Source organism: Sitophilus oryzae, unplaced genomic scaffold, assembly GCF_002938485.1.
Source record: "Sitophilus oryzae breed Bouriz unplaced genomic scaffold, Soryzae_2.0 scaffold_935_pilon_pilon, whole genome shotgun sequence".
Taxonomy (NCBI): Eukaryota; Metazoa; Arthropoda; class Insecta; order Coleoptera; family Curculionidae; genus Sitophilus; species Sitophilus oryzae.
The window spans coordinates 1,955,062-1,974,069 of record NW_022147567.1 but is presented as its reverse complement, the minus strand read 5'-3'; the positions used below and the strand labels follow the sequence as shown (position 1 = coordinate 1,974,069).

Here is a 19,008-nt window from a genome sequence, read left to right as displayed (position 1 = left end):
TTTTTCTGTTTATTATTATAAGTCAAAATAATTATAAAGTTCAAAGAATATATATGCAAATTTATTTAGTTTGTTCTTGAGATAAGTTCAAACTATAAAAATAAGCAAAGTTGAATCGACATGGAAATTATAGCTAAGGTTACATGTAAAAAATAGCTACCCGCATTTACATCAATTTAGTCAGGACAAGCTATCATTAAATATTTTAAATTTACTTATCTCTTCTCTTAACTATATTTGTCTAAAGAGTAAACATGCAATTATACAAGGCGATTCGAATTTATTAAAAATAAAAAAATTAAAAATAATCTTTATTATTTTGACATTGATTCGTTGAAGACTAACGAAAAGATAGATGAAATGGATAAACAAGGCTTATCATGTAGTAAACAAACAAACATTCATAGGCCCAGAATCCTTCTGCGGCCGCGGCGTTGTAAAAGCAGTTAGAAGAATGGTTACAAAACCGTGGGTGGCCAAAAAATTTCTAGAATGGTGAAGAAAATTCACCAGAAGATATTACGACCGAAGTGATAATAAAGGCAGGAGAATCGTTAAATCTGTAATGAGTTGATAAACACAGCATTGTAAGCTTAATATCCATCTAAAGATGACGGATGAAGCCATGTGAAGGCTTTGTTAATCTAAAGAAGAAATAACAGAACAAATGTTATATCGGTGCGACAGCCTGGCAAATGTGCGGTTCCTTGTATTAGGCAGTGGATACGCAATTAATAGATAGCTATATGGAGAGTTTAGTCTCCAAGTTATTAGAATTTTTGAAGGATTTTTTGATGTTGAAAGGATAGGACTACAGAATATAACCTAAAGCAGAAGATCCACAATAGATCTAAAATGGTCGCAATGGAACAGGTCACCAGTGGATAACCACCTCAAAAAAATCTAACGAAATCTAAATTCTCTGATATTTTCCGAGATCCAAGTGACCACCTTCCAATTTAAGGTACCTTTTATAATTTTATTCTTATAATACATTATCAACTTTATTTCTCCTAAAAGAACTGGGCCGCTTATCATCTACAGTAGGTGTGTCCCCATATCTTTACAAGAGGAAAAAGTGGGTACTTTCGGTATGGAATTTGAAAAAGTATACACGGGATTCGCTATTTTAAAACAAGCAAAGAGTTTCTTGCAGTATACATTTTTCTCCAAAAATTTAATAGTAAAAAAAATCCTCTTGTAAAGACAATCCGGATGACTTTATATTACTTTATCAAATATTATGACAAAATTTTACATCTTAATCATCTAACTTAAAAAACCTAATAGTCTTGTACTTACCAAGTTATTAGAAACAGTAATTCCCTCTTTTTCTTCACTCCCATCCTCAACTTTCCTCCTCACAATTTTACTAACTCCATCTTCTACCTCCTCTTGCTCGTTCCTCAAGAAGGGCGAGACAGAATTAATATCACTTTTTTCTATATTCTTCTTCGATTCACTATTACAAAAAACTTCACCTCCCCCTTGATCAACGCTAGTTCTTTTCTCTAAAAAAGCACCCTCACTTTGTTGTGATCTATTCTCGCTGATGTTACACTTACTCAACTTGTTACCACCCATAGCAATGTCTTGCCTAAAACTCTCTAAAACTATTTGTTTATGCTTAAAGGAAGTCTCGTCGTATAGAGTTTCCTCTAAGGAGAAAAAATCACAGTCCTCCGAAGTTATAGTTGCTTCGCTTTGAAGACTATTTAGAGCTGATTCGAAATGATCAAAACTTCCAGAAGCTATGTCTTTAGTGCTGTTAATATCTTCCGGCTCTTTGTTGTCATCTTTTTCATTTGGTGGACCTTTAACTTGAATAACACTGGCTACCTCAAACTTAACTCTTTCATGTATCTCTAAAGGTTTCACTACAACAGCATCTTCAAAAACTTCTTCCAATTCGTTGATTTCACTCTCACAAACGAGGTTTTCTAATCTAGGATCTACGTACCAAGAGGATTTCGAATCGAAACTGCTGTAAGACTTGCTGGTGCCCAAGGCATTTTTGCACTTCTTCAAGTACTTTTTCACTTTCTTAGTTTTGCTAGTTTGTTTTGATGACGTAGAAGAGGAGGAGGTTGAGGGTTCTGGACTTTTTTCTTTTGAAGAAGTTTCTTCTGGTGTCGGTTTCCATGATTCCTCGTCGTATGTTACTGCTCTTTGGTTGCTTGGAGTAACCTGAAATAAAAAAGAGAGTATTTTAAATATAGTTGAAGTGTTATAAAAATAAATTTTAGTTTATTTAACGAATCATAGTTTTTAAATTTAAAACGACTGTAAGAAACATGTTAACAAAAACCTTACCGGAAACATAGAAACAAGAGAAAAATGTGGGCAAAGATTGAACGCGTCGTTCATGTGAACGAGTAGTAAAAATGATTCGTGAAATTCAATTCTCTGAATAGAATACCGTTCATTCAATAAAATACGGCGTACGGCGCCGTACGGCTCTCGTACGGCGCCGAATATCCAAGGAAAACGGTAGTTTATATCGAAATGAAATTTTGGCAGCGTATGTAGATTAAATTAAAACATTTTTTACAAATATATAGAATTATACAGGGTGTCCCCAAAAAAAGTTACACATCAAAGTTGCAGTTTTTTCTAATGGAACACCCTATATATTAATTGATTTTCGGATTCTAGGAAGAAAATAAAGGTGTGTTTTATTAAAGAAGCATATACCTAAAATCTAAGGATTTTGACATATTTCATATTTTGTGAAAATGAAGAGTCAATTTTAAATTTGGATAACAGCTACCTAAATTTTAGTTGACCTTGTATAGCCTGTTATTTAATTACAGTAACCGTTGTTTGTTAAACCAAATTGAAATTTGACCCAAAAAGTTATACAGGGTGAGACAAAATTAATATGGAATACTCTAGTAATAGTATGGATCTTTATTATTTGAAAAAATCTAGGGTGGCTGTGTGATATATCTTTTGTTAATTTAACAAAAATTAAAGATTGTCGAGTAAAATACTCAACGAAAAGTAGGTATAAAATCATAATTATGATCAAAATTAGCTAGATGAAATCAAATGCTCAAAATGCTTCCTTTCCTGTTAACTGCATAAAATGATTGTCTTTCAAAAGGATCTTTTCATTTTAAAAGGCATATGTGGGTTCTACCTCTAAAAGCAGCTACAATAATTTCTCTCATGTTGTCGACAATAGTTGGCCGAGTTTTGTAAACACTGTCTTTAACATATCCCCAAAAAAATCAGACTAGATAAAATCAGGAGCATTTAAGTATTCTATTAATTGGTGAATGCACGCTGCATTCACTAACTAATAGAATCATATCAATTCTCTCTGATGTAGGATAAGTTTGCATTTTCGGTAAATTTTTGAGAAATTTCTTTTGTTTTAACTGACACAAAATGATAACTAGTTGTTAAAGTTGAACTAATTTGACAGGTATGTTGAAGTGGCGTAGACATATCACAGCCACCTAGATCTTATCAAATAATAAAGATCTACTCAGATCAAATCATGCAAATGAAAATATCTAGAAAAATCTTTATTTGAGGGTTAAGTAACCTTAATAGTATTTTGAAGAGACATGAATTCTCCATTGAATATCGGAATAATATACTGGGTGTTTCATTTAAAATAAAAGAGTAACATGCTTTTAAAGATGACCAATGTGCAATATTAATTTTATCTCACCCTGTATAACTTTTTGGATCAAGTTTTAATTTGATTTAAATTACAATAGTTAATTTAACTACATATTAGGCTATAGCAGGTAAATTCCAATTCAGGTAGCTTTTATTGTAATTTAAAAATTGTTCTTTATTTCTAGAAAATGTTAAATATGTCAAAAATCTTACATTTTAGTCATATACTTCTCTTATAAAACTCACCTTTATTTTTCTTCCAGAATCTGAAAATCAATTAATATATTCCATACATGTTCCATTACAAAAAAGACAACTTTGATATGTAACTTTTTTGGGGGATATCCTGTAGAACTCTCTATATTTTTAAAAAGTGCTCTGAATTAACCTACATATATGCTCATAAAATTTCATTTCAATACAAACTGTCATTCTCCTTGGAGCCTCCGCGGCGTATGAGAGCCCCTGTATGTTTCAATTGAACAAAATATGTTTATTGTTTGTTCAAATGAACGAATCGTAAGAGTCGATTCATTATGGAAATCCAATCGTGTGATACGATTGACTAAAAAGAATCGTAATGCTCATCACTCTGAAAGAGTGCATCTACCAGGTACTTTGTAAAGGCGGTGAGTCGGTTATTGGAGGTACTGAACGCCCTTGAATGTTCGACTTAGCGAATAGAAAAAAAATCTTTAAAGAGGTGAAACAATGCAGGCAGGTATTGCAGATCATATATGGTCCACATTGAAATAAATCATAGTTATTATAGAAATCGTTGTGCGTAGCTGTGTATTAAATTAAAAGTTGATCAGTAACTCATTGACAATTTGGTGAAGGAGTCATCAAAACCAGTAGGTTAATGGTTTTAATTCTATACTGGTGGTGTATGATGGTGTTGTATTTCGTCCTATTGCTGTCAAAAGTCACTAACTTACTTTTTATTACTTCCGAGAAAAACGCGTCTAAAGATTAATTACCTACATTGCATAAAGTTGTTGTTAGTGACTATTCTGTATTAAAATACAGCATAAATAGCCAGAAATCGTAGTTAATGACCGTTGCAATGGATTCTCCGCTTCAATATATAGTTAGTTATTGAATTTTCAGGTTAATCGGAAAAATGTCGGTTAATTACTTTTGGCAGCAATAGGACGATTTATTGGTAAATAATAGCTTTATTTATTATATTTCTTTGAGTATAGATGCTAAGGAAGAAGTTTAATGTTATTTATATCTTCATGTATTACGGAATCCGCATCATTACCCCCCATTTTTTGACAGTTTTGTTTGAAGTTTCAATTGGCAACCTCTGCACCCCTCACAGCACATAAGTATCATAAGGTCTTCTTTGAACTTATTTCCTAATTACTCGGTTGTTTTTAAATATGATTGTAATATTAGGTATACAGGTTGGTCCGAACTGTATTCCGAAAACTTTGGTAACATATATTCTGCATCTAAAAATAAGCAAAAAAGTTTGTATAAATGTATGTCCTGAAATGCTTAGTTTTGGAGATACAGTTTCATTTTTATTTCGATATTTGGATGTAAATTGGCGCGTGGGAGTTTTTTGACATGATTCATACTTATAGAGGGCAGGCGCCCTAGAGGTAGCCTTAGGTAGGCCCTAAGGCATATTGGCGATTTATATAAATAACTATTTTTATTTTTTAAATAAATAGAGACCGTACTGGCTGGGGATCGAACCCAGTAGCTCTCGCACCGCAGATCGACACACTATATACTGCTGGAGCTACGGCCGTCCACTAAGTAATGTCTATCTAAGTCTAAACTAAGTACTTTATATTTTTACACGTTTTAAATAAGATTAGAACGGCACTGATATTGTTGATATTTGATATACTCCTTCTTTACATTATACATATAATTTTGTTTCTTTAAGCAATATTCAAAGCAATATTTCTTTATTTCAACTCCATTTTTATTTTCATCTGAACTTTTTTGGAGCGTTGTCCTCTTACAACAAATATAATTATAATTAATATGACAGGTTTGTTTCTTCCTACAATAACACAAACAAGTTTCAACAATAATATTTATGGCTTCTGGAATTTCATGTTCATACATTTTTACTCTTCGAATAGCGTTAAGGCATAAAGTTTTTAAACGTGATAAATCATTGTGCAGGATTCGCATTTTAGGAATGAATTATTAATTATCGTCGAATTTACCGCACCGGCTAGCTCGTTAATCAGAAATCGCACGAGGATTTTGACAAAGATCGTAAATATACGATAATTCATTTAGTAATTACAATCACCGATTGCTTGTAGGTTAACGGATCTATTATATCTATATATGTATTTATAAGAAATTATACACTAAAGTTAAAATACCGTATGATCGAAAAATACCCTATGATCGATTTCATAATCATCGCGTGAAGTTGACACCCCCCTGCCATATCTCCCGAAATTAACCAGAACTATTTGTCTAACTTATTAAGAAGTATAGAACTATTGTAAATCTCTCCAGAACTCTCAATTTCTAGCTCATTTTTCGAAAAACGGGTGCCAACTTCACACGCGAATATATCTGGGTAGATAATCATTATTTAATAACAAACATACTCGCAAAAATATCAGGCTACCTGAACCACCTAAATTGACGTATTCCAATTATTTTTGACGCCTTGTAAATAAAAACGAATATTCGAGAAAAAAGATATCCCGTCAAAAACATAGAATGTAAAAAAAATGCCAAATCTCGCAATACAATTCTTCCACTAGAAAAAGTTCATGTAAAACCAAAGTTTACAGAATAAAATATGTAAAACCAAGTCAGTTTATTTTATTTAGTCTCCCTTTAAGCACTTATTCAACAATTTTGTTAAAAATTGTTAACATCAATATTAGCCATCTTTATTTCTGTAATAATTATAATGACTTGGCAATTACACAGCACCATAATTATAAAGAATAATCTGCAATCTTGACTACTAAGTGTACTAAGTAATCTAAACAGTGCCCTTAAAATTAAAGTTATTTTTAATTAGAATAATTTAATTAAAATTACATGTTGTGCAATTGCCATGTCATTATAATTATTACAAAAATTAAGATGGCTAATATTGATACTAACAAATTATATCAAAATTGCTGAATAGGTGCTTAAAGGGAGACTAAATAAAATAAACTGACTTGGTTTTACATGAGATCCCACAACTGTTTATAGTGGAAGAATTTGGTTGCGAGACTTGGCATTTTTTACATTCTATGTTTTTGATAGAATCTCATTTCTTTTTGTAGGTTATCTTTCGATTTTTTTCTCGGGTAATATATAATTTAAAATAATATTAAAGAGGTTTAACTAGCAATCTATACTAATATATAAAATCCTTAAGTGACTGACATACTGATTAATCACGATCCTGCTCAAACCACTCAACGTAAGAAGCTCAATTTTGGCATACAGGTTGATTCTAGGGTGTAGAGGTTCGATAAGAAGGGATTTTTCGAAATTCCAGTTCCAAGAGATTACAATATTTTTTATTTAAAAAACAGTCAAGTTTCCGAAAAAACGCTTAAACACGTATATTTTATTTTGTTTTTGACATATTATAAGATTTTTTAAAAATGTATACAGAGTGTTTCGAAAAATCTGTTCATTGATTAATCACGATCCTGCTTAAAGCGCTTGACGTAAAAAGCTGATTTTTGGAAAACAGATTGACTTTAGGGTGTAGAGGTTCGATAAGAAGGGATGTTTCGAAACTCGAATTCTAAGGGGGTGAAACTATCCCTCAAATATTACAATATTTTTTATTTAAAAACGGTCAAGTTTTCGAAAAAACGCTTAAACACGTATATTTTATTTTGTTTTTTTACATATTTTAAGATTTTTTAAAAATGCATACAGGGTGTTTCGAAAAATCTGGTCATTGATCAATCAAGATCCTGCTTAAGCTGATTTTTGGAAAATAGATTGACTTTAGGGTGTAGAGGTTTGATAAGAAGGGATTTTTCGAAATTCGAATTCTAAGAGGGTGAAACTATCCCTTAAATATTAAAATATTTTTTACACGTATATTTTTTAAACACGTATATTTTATTTTGTTGTTTTACATATTTTAAGATTTCTTAAAAATTTATACAGGGTGTTTGAGTAATCACGATTCTGCTTAAACTGCTTGACGTAAAAAGCTTATTTTTGGCAAACGGATTTTTCGAAAGTCAAATTCCAACGAGATGAAACTACCCCTCAAATATTCCAAGATATATAATAATATCGCCTTATTGTTTTTTCTCATGCTGACATAAATGTGAGAAAATTTTTTCCAGTTTGTATGATAATGGAAATTCTTGCTTTGTTTTATCATCACCATTACAAATGATTAATTCGACGCGAAACGAAGTCGCTGATACACGCTAGTAATTCATAAACTTTGAACTATCGTATAAAGTCAGATATTGTCAAATGGGTTAATTCTAGTTTTCTAATGACTTGTCTTATCAAATTATCATATATCAACTTTTAAAAGGTTCAATTCATAATTTTACCATTGCATTGCTTATTCAAAATCATGTTTTTGTCAATTTTACACATATTTTATTTTTTATCTCGAAAACCGTAAGAGGTAGGTATAGGTTAGCATAATAAAAAATTATGAGATATGAGCCTGGATATGAGAGTAGTTTCCGAAAATGTAATAATATACTGGGTGTTAGGTTAGGTTAGGTAAGTAACAAAAATGCTACCACTTTTCAAATGATCCGGCAACACTGTAACGGTGATAATATTTTAGATAGATGGAGCAGGTACCTTTATATAATTTTCAAAACAATCACTGGTCCTCCTATTACCATCGCCGCAAAGTCAGTTACCGGTAGCGACTAGACCCTGGACTAGACAGCTAAAATAATCCATAAGGATATTTTGAGATTTTTCATTTTTTTCTTCTATTATTTGCTTAAAGCTACCTAAAATTCGAAATTTGTGACACATCTAGAAGTACCTTAGAGTTTTGATGACGGCGAGTGAGTCACTGGCGAAGTTAAAGAAGTTTGACTAGAAAAAGTTCATAATCCTGGAATTATTGTTGGTACATTAATATACAAATAAAATCAGAAAAGACCGCTTCGAGTAATTCTAGTTTTCTACCTTTTTCCTGGTAGCAGCAAACTTTTAATCCATAAGGATATTTCGAGATTTTTCATTTTTTCCTTCGATTGTCTTAAAGCTACCTAAAATTCGAAATTTGATTGTGATACATCCTACATTAGAATTTTGATGATCTGTCAGTAAGTCAATGGTGAAATTAAAGAAATTTGATAAGCGATAATTCATAAACTATGAGGTATAATTACTAGATATTTTGGAAACTTGGCCATCTATAGTATGTCTTCACGTGTAGGGAAAATTAGTATTCCTGATTTATCCACAACGAAGTTACAGGGTGGTCAAAAGTGCCGCTAATACCTTCGAGAAAAGGATGATACAGCTGTGCTCGACATGGCGGAGGCACTACCGTTCTACCCTTATTATTAATTAATGCTCAGTGAATTTCATAATTAATTGATTACAATATGATAATACACGTAACTTGTATTATCAAGGAGCCCTGGGAAAAGAGATTTTATTGTCTAAAATTTTTCATGTCTTGTTCTGGTCTAGAGATGCCCAAATTCTATTATTAATCATAATTCAATTTTTTTCAAATGCACCGAGGATGGCTCATTAGCACATTTAAAAAAACATTTTTTTACGAATAATTTGGTGCCACACACCTGGTATTTCGATAAATTGTCATTACATTTATGGCGTGGCACTGTAAATTAAAATTTAAAATACTATTTTTTAATTGAAAATGTCAACTTCTTTACATTTATTCAGAATGTAATTTTCTATCAAATGAAGTAAAAAATACCGACAGAATCATTAAACAATCTAAAGTTGCGATCAATTCCGGTGAAACAGAAAGTAAGAAAAAACAATTGAATACGTCAATCAATCCTAATTTGTGTCATATAGGTACCAAATATCTTTTTTTTATCTAAAAAAAATAAAAAAGTTATAGGGGTGAGCTACTTTTGAGAAACAACCGATATGTATACATGAATAGCCTCCTTACTGTTCTTATTACTATCCTCCTTCCTTATTTTTTTTATTCAAAGATACTAAATTGTAAAATAAAAACACTAAATCACCACAATACACCAAAACACTTTTACTTTTACACTGGACGCGCGTTTCGCTAACCATGTTAGCATCATCAGCAGATGATTATAAACTAAAATACAATCTACAAGGTGAGCGTTTATATACTCGCTCAGTGGGCCCCGAGTGGGCGTGGCAAAATCTAGCCAACCGAGTAAGAGCCAACTGAGCGTAACAGTTAGATTTCCGCCACTAGAGTAGTAGGAACAAAGAACTTGAAGGAATTGGACCGTTGACTCTGTTCATACTATCTTTACATTTATTAATTCTGATGCTTTCATATGCATCTAATTGCCTGTAATTTGAGACTTGTTTAATTAGTTTTAAATTATTAAGATCTATACAATGTTCATTATCAACAATATGTTCGGCAACGCAAGATTTATCCGGTCTACCATATCTTATCTGAGCTAAATGTTCTTTAAATCTAGTTAATATTGATCTTCTAGTTTGTAATTGTGCCTTGAAAACTAAATTGTGCCTTGAAAACTTTGTAATCAATCTCTATTAAATTCCATGCAATCTGCTGATAAAATAATTCTTTCCAAGTCGAGGCTCATGTTATAAAGTTTCTTTACATCTTCTCTATATTAAAATACTGTCGTTATTCGGGAAATTTTAAATTGGATTTAAATGAGGCCGAGGCATCGCGCCCAAATTCCCGCAAAAGTCCCTATTAAACTGGTTATTGCTTTTCCTGGTCGGGTCTCCCTAGGGAGCCTCGGGTTCATCCACCCTTTTTCACGTGTCACGGGCCAGGATAAAGGGAAATAGCGAACCTATAGACATCGAGCCGAGTCTGGCCGGATATATACCCCATCGATGTACGGTACAGTAGAGAGTTTTTTAGCCGACCATACCAATAGGTATGGTAGGCTATTAAGATCGGCAAAAAAAAGTTATTTTAATTTCACTTAAAATGAGTTATTTGGGTCATAAATGAAGATTGTTTGTGTGTCTGTCTGTCCGTGTGTAACACAATAACTCAAAAACCGCTAAACCGATTTTAACAAAATTTGGCACAAAAATACTGTGGCACCCGAGAATCTGGTCATTAGTTTTTGGTGGGGGTGGGAGATTGGTAAGGGGGTATGGGAGGGGGTTAAAAATTTAAAAAAATCGTAACTCCAAAATTACAGTAGCTAGCGAAACGCGGTTTTCAATTTAAGATTAGGAATAATATTTGCAACAAAATTTGTAATAACATCAAAATCAGTCAAAGTCGCAGTTTTTGAGAAAAAAAAAATTCAAAAATTCCTTTACTTTGAAACTAAAAGAACTGCCTACCAACTTTTTATTGACATATTTTAGTATGGGCGGCTATACGTGCCTCCCGGCGCCAATTTTTTTAACTCCTCTGGTCTGGAAAAAAAGAAAAATTCTAGAGCCCTGGCATCATTCCTTTTAACTATAATAATATAATAAATAATTGAATCTAAACATGGCTTCTGTTTTATTCTACCACCAATCATTTTCGTGGGAGCCCCCTCTCTATTTTTATTACAATTTTAGCACTTTTGGCCATAAATTTACTTTGAAGAGGTAAAAAGAATCCTTTCGGTTGTTAACCTGTGAATAAAATATTAAGAAGAAGTATAATGCAATCCATGTATTCATGCATGGTAGACGGCCAGAAGGCCCTAGGGTGGGGATCTTTGACAGTTCTGTTTGACGATTCATTTGACGCTTTTGAATTTGATTTGAAATTTTGTGGATTTGTCCGTCTTTACTGAACTTATTTATGATATTTATTATTTATTGGTCTACTGATAGTTGTTTAAACGTAGTAAATCTATAAGAAAATTGTGGCAGAACTTAAATTAACAGTGACTGCGATTTATCGAAAGAGACTGTAAAATAGTTGGTTATGTAGCGTGCGGTAAATGTCGGTCAATAATCGAGGGAAGTAATGGAATAACTCTTCGCTAGTAAGTGACTATGTAATATACATACGTGTAGTAAACCGATCATTTATGAAATGTCAAAGAATATAGATACGTCAATTTGCCTCACCATCTTCAAAAGCATATTGGATGTTTGTGTTAATAAATAATTATTATTATTTATCTATTTTTATTAGAAATCTATATTTTTATAACAATAATTTTAGTAACTACCATCATTTATTAACAACGTAAAATAAAACAACAAATTATTGGGTCTATCCTATATCATATTTTTACACGTTTTGAATAAAATTAGAACGGCACTGATAAATCGGAATTTTAGTCGGCCATTTTAGGAGCCCGTCGCGTTCGATCTAAGATTTTTGATATGCTCCTTCCTTAATTTTTTTATCCAAAGCTATTAAAATAATAAATAAGAATATCTATAACATTATTTGGTGGTTGCTTGTTATTTATACCACAGATAACATATGTTATCTATGTTGATATCCTGAAGTATAACTCTTTCGTCCCAAAATTCAGCAGTACTCTGCCCCGATGCTTGCATTCCACTTCCCTCAAAAATCTCTTCTCTAGCTTAACGTTGTCTCGATGAAACCGTTCCTCATGTTTATCTGAAACTATTCCTAAATTTTCGAGGAAGAAGTCCAGTTGCGAGAGGAGGAAATGCATTTTAAGGGTCAGGCTACATCCCATCGCCTTGTACACTAAGTAATCAGTTTTGTGGTGGCCCAAAAAGTTATTTGCATGTCTTGGAATGCAAACTAAACTCGTTTTTATTTTCGATTCAGGTGTTCACTAAATAAATGTCCAACCTTAGAAAAGCTGTCTATCTAATCTGGAGAGCCACAAAAACTCCTTCCTTAATTTTAGCCTCACTAACGCGAGAAAATTAAATATTCAAAAATTGAAATGCGTTATCTGTTTTGTCCGTTTCTTTCATAGACTGTTTGATCAACTATAGTTTGATGTACAAAGTAAGGGAAATAAACAATTTCCTTTGGGACCAAACAATCTTGACCTACATTTTTCTGACCGGGAGTAAAATTTTCAGGTAAAATTTATTATAGTTTTTGTATACTTTTATATAGCAATATGTTGCTTTATACGTTGCATATACTTATAACTTTATTACCTACCGGAAGCTGAAATATGTAAATAATACGACAAAATATAGCGTATTTCTATAGTAATTTTTTCAATCTATATTTTCTAAATTAGACAACTTCAAACCAACTTATAACCAAATTCCTTCAAAGAAATATATCTTTTATACTGCTATTATACTACAATTTCTAATTTAAGAACGTTGTGCGAAAATGTTCTTTTAGTTAGTATGTTTATGGACAGTGAGATATCCTATAACTCAAACTCTGGTTCCCATAGTAATGTTTTATATACAGTATTATAAACACAATCCATAGATATAAGCACATCTTTTTATATTTCTCTGAGTTTAAAATGATTTATTTTGCGAAAACAGAAAGCACGCTTATACAATTTATATAGTCAAAGCAAGAGCATCAAGCCATTTATTGTGAGACGAGAAGAGATACATTTCGTACTTTTGTACTTAAATTGTTATTAATTTTTTTAAATGTATCTTTCTTATTGGAATAAATTTTGAATACTAATTAAAATTAGTAATAAAATAGAGTATTGATATAAATATTTTTAATTAAATGGACTCTAAGAAGACTTTTGTTAAGTCAGCGTACACCAGATCATTCTCTTTTGAGTCAAAGTTTATGTTCCACTTTTCTGTCGGTCTGTCGGTATTAAAAAATAACGTTATAAAATTACTTAACAAAACTAAATTATACGAATAAAGCTCATTTAAATATGTCACTTTTAAAAATCACATTGAAGGTATCGTCCAAATTGATAAGTAATAGCTTGCCTATAACTTTTTGTTTCATCGAAAGTGTACACTAAAGATGTAAAAATTTGATCTCCGACCAATTTTTTATGAAAAAAATAGTTCCCCGATCCGATGGTCCATCCAGGTTAGAACTCAATTATTATTTCATTTGAAAATTACTTATCGTATATCTTTATCGTAGTTGTTTGTGTTTACTTTTGGTGCTTTTAAATTTTAATTTGTTGTATACTTATTATAAATATTAAACTATTCATTATATTTGTCATTATAGTCTTTCCATTTTTTCTCGAACGAGACATAGTACTATATCATAATATAAAAAAAGTTTCCTTCTACTATGACTACATAACACTGCCGCGATATTAACCTGACGTTTACGCCAATGTCTTTGTCCGTCAAGTTCTCCTTGTACATTTTTGCAGACATGAAATAAGGAACAGTGTGAGGTGAAACAGCGAATTGCATGAAAATATGTAAACAAGGATGATGAATTTGGATGTACATACAAAAGTTAAACTGCTGGCTATAGGAGGAAAAGTTCTTACAAAAATTATGTCAAACCGCCTGTATCCACATATTGAAAAAAATCCTCCCAGAATCGCAAACGGGCTTTTCCGTCCGCCTACTACAGGAAAGAGTAAAGAAGCAACAGAGTAAACTTTATGTTGCATTCATCGACCTAACAAAAGCCTTCGACTCTGTAAACAGAGATGTACTATGGGCAATTATACAAAAGTTCGGAGTACCCAACAAATGCTGTGTGTAAAAGCCTCCATAACAACAACAAGTCATGAGTGTCACATCAGGGATCACTGAGCGATCCCTTCCTGACAAATACAGGAGTTAGGCAGGGATGTGTCTTTGCTCCTCTTCTATTCAACATATTCATAGTAGCGGCATAGGTAGCTGTCTCCATTATAATGGACAGAAAACTGCAGGAAAGAGTAATGGGTATCATCATTCAATACGCTGATGAAATGCTGAACCCATATACCTGGGCATACAAGGCTTGGACCTTAAGCCGAACATCGATAAAACTAAAATCATGTGCACTCCCCCGGAAAATCATATAACAGCGTTATAAAAATCAGAAAAGAACTAGTGGAATATGAAGCGGAATTTAATTACCTCGGCAGTTTGATTTCGGAAAAGGCCAATATCGACTTTGAAATTCAGCACATAATTAGCAGCGCCTGAAGAGCATTTTGGAAATTAAAAGACAGTGGTTTTCTACAATCATGACTTGAGCACAGAAACGAAACTTACAGTGTGCTGAGCAATAATAATCCCCACTATATTATATGGAAGCGAAACCTGGGTGCCTTATAGCCGGTACACGAACGCATTAAACATGTTGCAACAGAGACACCTTAGACGACTCTTAAGAATAAAATGGTACCATCATATCTCAAAATAATCAGTAAAAAAGCTAGCTGCGAGAGCGCTTAAGTCATCTAAATCCCGCTTAAGATGGGCTGGCAACGTATGCAGGATGCAAGAAAACCACCTACCGAAACATCTTCTTTACGGTGAGCTTGTAGAGTGTAAAAGGAAACTGGGTAGAAAGGATAAAGATACAAGAATATTTTCCATGATAACTTAAAAGCGATAAGCATGTAGAATCAGTGGGAGGAAGTAGCGTAGAACAAAAAAGTAAAGAGGTAACAAAGCAATGAGATTCTTGAATATCCGGAGTGCGGAAGAGAGATAGCATCACGTATCGGGCTTTTCAGTCACAGAAAAGCTCATGAAAGAAAACGCCTTGCATAACCATTTTCTGATGCGTGTCAAATACTCGTCAGCGAGTAATGGCAGTAGAGTAGTAGTAACAGCGTAAATCCAGTTTAATTTTGTGGTCATTGTTCTCTTCTTATCGAATGTACCTACTGCAATATCAAACCTATTAATTCTGACCATTTCCTGAGGAAAATTGCGCGGTAGATGAAATGTAATACTGAGAGTCCGTTTCAGGAGCTATAAAATGTTATAGCCACCATAAATTTTGATACTGACAATAACGCATATCTACTGTCATTATTTCACTTCTAGAGCATAAATCACTTTAAGTTTTTCTTCTCTATTATATAGCAGTAAATTGTATAAAAAATAGATTTTCGTAATTAGTAAATTGACATTTATAAGATTTTGATCTTAGACGTGTATAAAAAATTGACTTACTAATATACCCACATTGATTGGTTTTGATCCAACATATACATGCAAAATATAAACAAACCGTTTGTTTCAGCATATCAACAATGAAATAACAATCAACTAAGAGATTAAAATTACGTTTTTAAGCCATAACTTAAGATGAAGATAATTTCTAAAAAGGTTAACTTTAGGTATTTGAAAAACATCTCTTCTGATGTTTAATGACATTTTGATATAAATTCCTCACTGAAAGACTGACTTTATATTTCCTTTATTTATTATTAATAACCTAGCTGAGTCGGCCAACTTCGTACCGCCTAATGGTAATGTGAATTGAGATTTTGTTTGTCAATCTTGTGGTAAGGATGACTGATCGACCGAATGATCTGGAATGATTAAGACCAATCGAACCGACGACCATTAACGTTTACTTCAGAAATTATTTGGAAGAAATCGAAATAAAAATGAAACTTCTACACCCTGTATCTCCCAAACTAAGCATTTTAGGACATTCATTTATATGAACTTTTTTACTTATTTTTATCTCCAAAATATGCTGCCGAAGTTTCCGAAATACCTACAGTTCGGACCACCCTGTACAGGGTGGGTCAGATTCGAATATTCCTGTATCTCCCAAACTAATCATTTTAGGACATACATTTATATGAACTTTTTTACTTATTTTTATCTCCAGAATATGCTGCCGAAGTTTCCGGAATACCTACAGTTCGGACCACCCTGTACAGGGTGGGTCAAATTCGATGCTTTTAAATGGAAACACCCTTTTCTATAGGAGATAGACAAAAACTAATATCGGTGTCTGGAGCTCAATTTTTGTCAAAAATATTATGGTGAAAACCGCATATCGATATCTGTTACCGTTTCGGAGTTACGGGGTGTTTTTCAAAAATATGCATTTTTAACAAATCGCTGTAACTTTTTTGCTATGGAAAATTTTTAATTTCTATGAAAACATTTCCAAAGCACCATTTTACGTAGAATTTAATGGTTTAAGTATAATTTTTTTTAAAATTAATAATTTAAGAATTATCTACAGAAATTTTGATTTTTTATATGGGACACCCTGTATATTTTTAATTTATTGAAAAGAATTTAAAATTACCTTTCCAAAAATATAAAACACTTGATATTTTCCTCGATTCCTCTTCGTGATATAGAGTATATAAAAATTCGCCTGCTTTTAAATAAGTAGGCTTTGAACGGCACCGGCTGTAATGCAAAAAATTCTAGCTGTGAACATCAATTCAAACGAAAATAATATTTGCTATGAGAGATGCAGAATTTTATAACAATTTAAAATATATTTAACCAACATCAACACGTTTAAACTATATCTAACAACAATAAAAATAAATAGCAAACCAAGACATGAGATTTTGCTACAGGTGTTCGACATATCAACCGTCTTCTGTTATGGACAGACGGGGCAGTTTTTGAAAATTTCTCGCGGAATTCATTAACTCAGTAGGGGTGAAAGATACCCTCTTATAACTGCTAAGATTTTTTAATTCTTGTCTAGATTATACGGAAGAATAAGGAACCTTTATTCTTCCGCAAATATATCCATAGGATTAGATCCATGGGTACTAAGTCAGGCGGCCTCGACGGCCAACGGCTGGGATCTTGGTCAGCTATCCAATTATTCTTGAAATTGGCTGCAAAAATTTGCTGATAACTTCAGCGTTCAGAGGCGGTGCGTCGTTTTGCTGGAAAAATATATTTTTGAATTCCATTAAGGGCATATCATCAATAAGTGGTCCAAAGCCTACTATTTAAAAGTGGCGAACTTATAAAAATTCTGTATTTCGAAGGGGATTATAACAAAATATCAAGTGTGCTATATTTTTGGAAAGGTAATTTTAAATTCTTTTCAGTTAATTAAAAATATAGAGGGTGTCCCAAATAAAAAATATTTTTTCTGTTGATAACTCTTAAATTATTAATTTTAAAAAAATTATACTTAAACCATTAAATTCTACGTAAAATGGTGCTTTGGAAATGTTTTCATAGAAATTAAAAATTTTCCATAGCAAAAAAGTTACAGCGATTTGTTAAAAATGCATATTTTTGAAAAACACCCCGTAACTCCGAAACGGTAACAGATATTGATGTGCGGTTTTCACCATCATGTTTTTGATAAAAATTGAGCTCCAGACACCGATATTAGTTTTCGTCTATCTCCTATAGAAAAGGGTGTTTCCATTTAAAAGCGTCGAATTTGACCCACCCTGTACACTGTACAGGGTTGCACCTTTCATACGCCGCGGACGCTCCAAGGAGAACGATAGTTTGTATTGATATGATATTTTGTGAGCATAATATGTAGGTTAATTTAGAGCACTTTTTAAAAATATAGAGGGTTCTACAGGGTGTCCCCAAAAAAAGTTACACATGAAAGTTGGGTTTTTTATAATGGAACTATATTAATTGATTGAAATATATTAATTGATTTTCAGATTATAGGAGAAAAATAAAGGTGAGTTTCATTAGAGAAGTATATGACTAAAATGAAAGGTTTTTGACATATTTAACATTTTATAAAAATGAAAAACAAATTTTAAATTTCAATAAAAGCTACCTAAATTGCAATTTACCCGGTATAGCCTAATATAGTCTATTATTTAACTATTGTACTTTAAATCAAAGTAAAACTTGGCCCAAAGAGTTATACAGGGTGAGACAAAATTAATATTGAAGACTGGTTACCTTTAAAAGCAAGTTACGCTTTTATTTTAAATGGAACACCCAGGATATTATTCCAATATTTAATGGGAAATGCATGTCTCTTCAAAATACTATTAAGGTTGCCTACCTCTTAGACAAAGTTTTTCCTAGATATTTTTATTTTTATGATTTAGTGCTTATTTAGTGTCAGTAGATCTTTATAATTTGATAAAGTCTAGGTGGCTATGATATGTCTGCCGTTACTTCATTACAGCTGTCAAATTAGGTCAACTTTAATAAGTACATAGTTATCATTTGTCAGTTGTCAGCTAAAACAAAAATAATCTCAGTAATTTGCCGAAAATAGAAACGTATCCTAAATCAGAGTGAATTAACATGATTCCATTAGTTGGTGAATGCAGTGTGCATGCCAATTAATAGAATACTTAAATGCTCATGACTTGTGTAGTCTGATGTTTTTTATGGGGATCTGTTAAAGACAATGTTTACTGTTTACAAAACCCGACCAATATTGTCGACAGCATGAGGGAAATTATTGTGACTGCT

The 19,008-nt window shown here is 32.3% G+C and overlaps 1 protein-coding gene across 1 annotated transcript in view; it reads right to left on the bottom strand.

Moving 5' to 3' along the window:
* Positions 1-19,008, bottom strand: part of LOC115890870 — a 242,587-nt gene that overhangs the window by 95,240 nt on the left and 128,339 nt on the right. Inside the window, exon 3 of the mRNA XM_030911224.1 lies at positions 1,303-2,187. Coding sequence (XP_030767084.1) covers positions 1,303-2,187 — 885 coding nt within the window. The remainder of the gene's footprint in view (positions 1-1,302; positions 2,188-19,008) is intronic.